We start from the raw sequence: 8,287 nt of genomic DNA, 5'->3' as shown, positions 1-8,287 counted from the left end.
TAGGTCAGGGTCTAGATTATAAAAGTTGGAACATAATATTGCAACTTTATAAAACACTGGCTAGTCCATACTTTGAATATGTTGTGCAGTTTTGTTCATCTTACTACAGGAATGTGGTTATAATGGATATTCACCAGAAATGTTGCTTGGATTGGAGGACTTGAGTTATGGAGAGAAATTTGATAGGTTGGGCTTGTTTTTCGTGGAGCAAAGGTGGTTGAGAGGTGACTTGATATTGGAGCATAAAATTCTATAAAGCAGAGATAGGCAGAATCTTTCTGCCTATCATTTTCTATTGTTGTATCATGAACATGAGAGGGAACTTCATCATTCAGAGAGCGGTGGCTGAGTGGAATGACCTTCCGGAATGTAAGGTCAATTTTGTCATTTAGGAGAAATTGGATAGGTGCATGGATGTGAGGGAATTGGAGGATTATGGGTACATTGCATTTAAATAGGACTAGAGGAGATCACTTAAATCAGTACGGACTAGAGGGGCCAAGATGGCCTGTTTCCATACTGTAATTGTTATATGGTTATATGTGGTACACTGAAAACAAGAGCGCATGGGTTTAACATGAGGGGAAGAAATTTTAAAAAGGATCAACGATCTATTATGTCATAGTTGAACTTGCCACTGGAAGTGGTGGAATCATATACAATCACTACATTTAAGAGTTTTTGAGATAAACATTTGTCTTAATGGAGGTAAATGGGATTACTGTAAAAAAGCAAAAAGATCTGCATGGACATGGTGTGCTGAGGGCCAGTTTCTGTACCTTTTCCACTTACCAAAACTGAGGGGCAATATACTACAGCCGAATAATCTGCCAACCTGCATAATCACTAGGCAACCACAGAGGTAGAGAGAAACTCATGTCGCCACAGTGAAAATGTGCAAACTCCACCCAGATAACACCTTGGGTCAGGATTGAGCCTATAGAACTGGATCCAGGTGCAGCAGCTCCTGCAGTGCTCTCACTGAAAGGCAGAGTGAGCTCAAGTGGTTGAGCTGGCTTATGATTTTTGAGCATTTGACCAGCAAGGCTAAATGGATTTTCAAAATGTAGCTGCCTCAGACAGTGTGCATCCATTGCATTTGACTGAAAGCCTAATTACCTGAATAGACATGAGATTGTCTGATCTCAGAAGCTAAGCAGGCACAGGCCTGGTCAGTACTTGGAGGGGAGATCGCCTATGAACACCAGGTGCTGTGAGGGGCGCTGGACAAAGTGACCACTGTCTATCTGCCATACCCTTACATCCTAAATTTAGTATTCCATGACAATAATGGAACCTTTACCTTTATCAAAATAGAGAAATAGCACTGATCACCTTGGAGAAACAGCAAGACGAGCACTCATCTCTATAAAGCAGAGATAGGCAGAATCTTTCTACCATAGCACTGTCATTTTCTATTGTTGTATCATGAACATGAGAGGGAACTTCATCATTCAGAGAGCGGTGGCTGAGTGGAATGACCTTCCGGAATGTAAGGTCAATTTTGTCATTTAGGAGAAATTGGATAGGTGCATGGATGTGAGGGAATTGGAGGATGCCAAGTTCTGAAAGAATTTTGTATGGATTTATGTGCCCCAGGCACATGAGTTGGTCTTTTTGGAATTCTCCAGCGGTGGGGGTTCAGTCGATCCAAGGCAAGGATTAGTTGGGATTTTGCATATTAAAATAATTTAGAGGTTGAGTTGAGTGCAGGAAAGGGACACTGCGATAAATCAGCTCCTGTCTCGCAGAACAGGCGTGAGGCGAAATGGTTCACTCTTTCTCCTAAACCACCCACTTGTCGATCACCTCCTGTGTTCAAGTCTGGAGTTCCATTGGATGCCTCAGAACGATTGGGTGTGATGTCGAAGCAACCCTTCCTCCATCGCGAGGGACTGGCTCAAGAAAGAATAACCCCAATAGAAAGGAGACGCCGGTCCGTCGAGACGGGTGGACGCTGTTCTTGCCATGCCTGGGAATGCCGACGACTTCGACCTGAGGTCTGGTTTCCACTTTTGAATGAGAGCTGCGACTTCCTTCCGCACTAACCCCAGGGACCAGAAGCAGAGCGGAAAACGCCCACCGTGAGCTTGCGGTTCCTCATACTCCGAAGTCATTTGAACTATTCGGTTATTAGATGTCGAAACGTTCAGCGTCAGTTCCTCCCCAAGAAACGGAGGCTTCCTTCCGAGAGCAGCTGGAAGAGGAAGGTGCGAAAACCTGCTCTCCGTTCGCTGCTGCTGCACGGAGCGAAAAAGCGGCACCTCTTCGCCCGAACTTCATCGTGAAGATTTGTGTGGTTTGCGTCGAGGGACCTGCGGTCGACATGAACTGCACGAACTTCGAGGTGTCTGAATTTCGGAACCCTTTCTTCGTGGTCATCTACAGCATTCTGTTCATTGTGGGACTTCCGGGGAACCTCGCGGCGTTTTATTATTTCGTTCATAACAAAGCCAAGAAACGACTGACTGAAGTCAAGATCTACATGATCAGCCTTGCGCTGGCAGACCTCCTCTTCATTGTATTTCTTCCCTTCTGGATCGATTACTACTCCCACGGCGGCCACTGGAGGTTCTCCGACTTCTTGTGCAGTTTCTGCGGCTCTCTGTTCTTCATCAACACCTACAACACGCTCTTCTTCCTCTCCCTCATCAGCTTCACCCGTTACCTGGCTGTGTCGCGGCCGGTGAAAGTCGCTCAGTCCAAACAGATCCAACGAGGTGGCGTGATCACTGTCATCATCTGGATAGGAACTGTCAGTCCTTCTTTGAAGGTTTTAGTCAATAACAAAAGCCACATAATTGAAATAAACAACAGCAAAAGGTGTTTTGAAAATTACTTCGACCGTGACGTAAAAACGCAATTATTGGTGATCCACTCGCTTATGTTGCTGGGTTTCGTTTTGACCCTGGGTGCTGTCATTGCCAATTCCGTCCTCATTCTTCGTCGGTTGTCGGTTGACCGCACCGTGTTGGGATTGCACCAAAGCAAGTTGAAGAAACGGGCTTTCCGCATGGTGCTGAGGGTTCTGGTCGTCTATCTGGTTTGCTTCCTACCTTACCATCTGATTCAGCTTCCCTGGGTGATGTTAGTTCTCGATGTCTGGGAGTCCAGCGACTGCGTTTTGAGGAAGGCCTTCAACGATGCTCATCAAGTCACTCTGGGCCTGATGACGATCAACTGTGCTCTGGATCCTATTGTTTACTGTTTCTTGACCAAAGATTTCAAGCAGCATCTGAGAGACCTGACACGCTACTACATGGGTAACTGTACACTGAAGAGCAGCTCCAAATCTCAAACCATTCAGCACATTATCGGAGTGAAGTAGCGATTCATGCAGAGCGCTGATGACCTGGGTTCCAATCCGCCACTGTCTATCAGGTGTTTGTACGTTCTCCCCTTGTCCGCGTGGGTTTCCTCCCACCCTCCAACGTAAGAGGTTTGTCGGTTAATTTGTGTATTGAGCTGAACCGCCTGCTGTATCTGTAAATTGAGAAACAAAGCAAATTTGTTGATTGTATATTCTAAGTGCATTATATTGCCTTTCAAATAACTGCTGGTATATTTTGGGGGGTTATTTACAAACAAACTACTTCTTTGCTCAAAAACAGTCCTCAATGATGCAACAGGACAACTATTCCATTAATAACAGGGAAAGATTCATCAAGTGTTTTCCCCAAACTCTATTTCCCTCCCACATCCAAAAGAAGTGCTGCTTAATAGGTTAATTACCTGTGAGAATGGGTGACAGGGGAATTTGTAGGGAATTGTGTTAATGAACATTCAAGAGAAGGTTGTAGGGAAATGTGTGGAGTTATGCAGCACAGAAACACTCTCTCCTCCCCACTTTAATCGAATTCCACAGTGCTCAGCAATATCTTTCAAGTTTATTGTCATCTCATTATACATGTACATGTACAACGTGTCGAAACGGTGCATCCCCAGAGCAAAGTGCTCACACACAGACACACAGTACCCTGACACACAAACAACATATATACATGCCGATCCAAAATAAATGTAATTTTACATCATAAACATTTCTTATGTGTGTGTCTGCCTCATAACCTACCAGGTAGCTATTACAAAGAGATAGAACCACAGAACACTACAGCACAGAAACGCACCATTCATCATATCTAGTCCACGCCAAACTATTTTTCTGCCTCATCTCATCAACTTGCATCCAGATCATAGCCCTCCATATCCCTCCTATCCTTGTACCTATTAAATCTTAAATGATGAAATTGAATGTGCATCCATCACCTCTGCTGGTAGCTCGTTCCGCACTCTTGCCATCCTTTGAGTGAAAATTCCCACTAATGTTCCCCTTAAATATTTCAACCTTTAACGCATGTCCTCTCATTCTTGTCTCACCCAGCCTCAGTAAACAAAAAGCCTGGTTCCATTTTCCCTATGTATACCCCTCATGATTTTGTAAACCTCTATTAAATCTCCCTTCATTCTCCAAAACTTCAAGGAATAAAGTCTTAACCCATTCAATCTTTCCCTATAAATCAGCTCCTCAGTTCCTCAAGTCCTGGCAACATCCTTGTAAATCTTTTCACTACTCTTTCAATTAATTGATATCTTTCCTATGGGTAGGTGACAAAATGTTGGCCTCACCACTGTCTTATACAACTTCAACATAACATCCCAACTCCTGTACTCAAAACTTTGATTTATTAAGGATAAATTAGGGAATTAATTATACAACTCCAGGAAATAGCAAATAAATCGATGTTCTATATTGGTCTTTATACTTGAGGACATTGCGAACACTCCAAAGATGTAAGGGGTTAATAGGTTAATTGGTCATATTTGGCAGCGCAACCTTGTGAACTGCTGTATGAACTACAGCATGAATACATGCTGTATTCCTAAATTATTTTTTTCAATATTTGATGGCTGAGTTTCAGAACTGCATTGTCGAATAACAATCACTCTCTGAGTTCTGGAAAGATACCAGGGGATTGCAAACTGCAAATGCAACTGCAAACTGCAAAAAGAGAAAGAAAAGAAAAATGGGTAACCATTGATAATCATGGAAGAAATAGCTTGTCCAAGTCAGCATTGTTTGATGAAAAAATAAATAATGTTTGACAAATGTACTGGAGTTCTCTGAGGTTGACTAACAAGATAGAGGGAAACATGTAGATGTAGTATATTGGAATTTTCAAATGACAATTGACAATAAAAAAAACCTGTGCACTAGAGTTTGCGGTATTGGAGGAAGTGTGTTAGTTTGGATTGAAGACTGGTTATTGCAGGGAAAGCCAAACTACAGCCTGCAGGCCAGCTATGGCCCATTGACTATTTTTAAGTGCCCCGTTAGAACAATGTCTTTAATAATAAATTGCACTGTATGTACATTGCACTTCATAGTTTCAATATTAGATGTTGCTGCAAAACTAAATAAATGGATAACAATGCCTTTTTCTTGCAGTTTAACTGGTTGAAAACTGATGGCCTTAATATTGTTTTGCCCGTGAGTTCTGTATGTGGCCCCTAACCAAAAAGGTTTGGCTGACCCTGGGTTATTGTTTAGAAAATAGTGTTGGAATAAACAAGCCTTTTCAGGTTGGAAAGAGGTAACTGATAGAGTTCCCAAGGATCAGTTCTTCACCCTCAATTATTTACTATTATTTGAATGATCTAGCAAAGGAGACAGAGAATAAGGTTTAAAAGCTTGCAATGATGTGAAAATAGTTATAAAAGAGGAGATAAGTCTCGCCTCAGATTGGCCATAATTGCATTGGGAGACTTGAAGGGCTGAATGACCTAGTCTTGCTCCTTTTTCTTCATGTTCATTCCCTTGGTCAGTGTATTCTGGATTTTAATAATCTTCTTGATGAAATAATTCAAATCCTCTCCAAATTGCATATCTCTTACTTTAATCTATGACATTGGGCAATAGATACTCTTCCCAAGGGGAAATATTTTTCTCCATCCACCTTCTTTTGAGCCTTTCATAAATTTTGTGCACCTGAATGTAGCAAAGAAAAAACTATTTTATTAAAATAAAAGATCATGGTTCGTTGGAGACAATTTAGAATCTAAACACCAAACATATTTGAGGCAGAAGGTCAGACCTTTATGGTGGAGCAGGCACATAGGGCCAAATGGCCTCTTCTGCTTACATTGATCTGATTCTCAAATGCCCTCTGAAATGCCCTGGATAGTCACTCAGTTATATCAAACCAGAGCTCTATGTACCATGTATCACTGATTTAGGCATTGAATTTATACATAGTAAAGTTGCTCTAAAAATAGTATGATATAATTATTCAATGGAATCACATCTTACAGACATTTCTTCCCTAATCTCTGGATAAATCCTGTTGCAAAATCTGCACATAAATGATATTTAACATTTTTATAACCATATAACAATTACAGCACAGAAACAGGCCAGTTTGGCCTTTCTAGTCCATGCCTAACACCTTCTCCTGCCTAGTCCCATTGACCTGTACACGGCCCATAACCTTCCATACTCTCACTATATTTTCTTATGGAAGTTTTTAAACATAAATACAGCCATCTAATGTTGCAGGACCTTAAAACATCAATAGTTAACCTGGAAGCTGGTGTTAATTGAAGATTACACAAACATCAGCAAGAATATTACTTCTTCAAATTTATTTGAGACAGTCAGTTTAAGCCATAGTTTAAACTATAGTTTGGCTGGCATTTTATGATCTACACAGAAAAAATGTAGATGTGAAAAATGTAAGGATTTATTTAATTGTTGTCTTTTTGTAAAGCAACTCCAAGTGGCATGCAGACATTTAAGGAGGGCCATCAGTCTCCATTCCTTTTATTTGTTGTAAATAATCATTTGAACTGGTCATATCAATGAGGAAATAATTATTGTAATAAGTAAAAGCATTGTAACTAATACTTATGTTAGGATTAGAGTTAGGATTCATCTGTTTACTTACTTTTTTTAGTGTACATTCACAGGTATGGAACATAATGTCACCAACTATAAGTAAACAAATTGGAATAAATTGTATTTTTCACAAAATTGTAAAGATTTGCAGATGACTTCTTCACAAGCCCATGGCCTGTTTAATGTTGCACTGCTTTTAAGTTAGTTCTAATTATTATCAGTATTATATTCTGAGGTTTAGATGGTGTCTTCATTATGTGAAGGCAACAAATATAGTGCTTTCAGCTTGCAAGTATGGAATTTTTCCAGAGTTTATGTATGTTAAGAAACTTTGACAAGTCATAAATTGTCGGCCAGGATTATTCAACTACGATTGAGAGAAATTCAAAGTTCATTTTCCAAATATTCTTGATATTAATAAAATGCAATAAATGTATTAAAATGTTTTCAAGATTTTTTTATGGTCATGTAATAAAACAGATGTAATATGACAAGAAATTGCATTTAGTCTACCATAAGACAGACAAAGATTCACCATCAGCTTGGTTCCCTCTTTCAATCAGAGAAAGAGAAGCAAGACAGAATCACTGAGTATCCATTGATTCGCCTCCAGCGCTCCCATAGCCCCTGAACCCACAGAAACTTCCATCAGCAACATGAGATCTAGATCCAAACCTTTGACATGATCAGGAAGCCTTCAGTGCCCAATGCCCCTCAGACTTTCCCATCCTTTTATATCCCGCGTCTGATACCTAGTACCACTTCAGCTAGTCTCGAGCCAGTTTCCAGTAGTCCTCAGCCTGGTGTTAGTCCTTTAACTATAAATCAACAGCAGTCTGTCACTCATATGGGTTCATAGAACATAAAACAGAGCACTACAGCACAGTACAGACCCTTTGGCCCTCGATGATGTGCCAACCCATATATTCCTTAAAATAAAAGTACTAAACCCATCCCTATCCATAACCCTCTATTTTCTTTCATCCGTGCCTTGACTTTTGTCACCAACAGCTTTCCGTTTGTGTGTTCCTTAGCTGTAGACCCCTTGGCTGGTCTGCCACTGAGGTCACCATCCCATAAGGCAGGGGTGTCAAACTCAAATTCACGGAGAGCCAAAATTAAAAACTTGGACTAAGTCGAGGGCCGAACTAAATATTTATTGAAAATTTTCAACAACATCTGCATGTTTTCTCTTCTTTCAACATATGTAATGTTAAACTTTAGGATATAACTTTAGGAGGATAATGTTACAGGTCAGGAGTAGGTAGCTCAAGTTCACCCTTTGCTTGACCTGAGGGAAACATATTTGGTCCCTGTGGAGATGTAGTCAGCATTCACAGGATGTGTCCATTTTGGCCTGCATCAGGACTCAGCGTTTCCTGCATCAGGACTCAG

General features: G+C 40.8%; 1 protein-coding gene across 1 annotated transcript; it reads left to right on the top strand.

The window, feature by feature from the left end:
* Positions 1–1,827: 1,827 nt before the first annotated feature.
* On the top strand, positions 1,828–7,321 carry LOC138760854 (platelet-activating factor receptor-like). The gene has a single exon (XM_069932062.1). The coding sequence runs from the start codon at positions 2,138–2,140 to the stop codon at positions 3,326–3,328; it is 1,191 nt and encodes a 396-aa protein (XP_069788163.1). The 5' UTR covers positions 1,828–2,137; the 3' UTR covers positions 3,329–7,321.
* The last annotated feature ends 966 nt before the right edge of the window (positions 7,322–8,287 follow it).

The sequence above is a fragment of the Narcine bancroftii genome, chromosome 4, assembly GCF_036971445.1.
Source record: "Narcine bancroftii isolate sNarBan1 chromosome 4, sNarBan1.hap1, whole genome shotgun sequence".
In the NCBI taxonomy this organism is placed as follows: domain Eukaryota; kingdom Metazoa; phylum Chordata; class Chondrichthyes; order Torpediniformes; family Narcinidae; genus Narcine; species Narcine bancroftii.
Note: the sequence above shows the minus strand (reverse complement) of the source record. Positions and strands in the feature narration are given on the sequence as shown.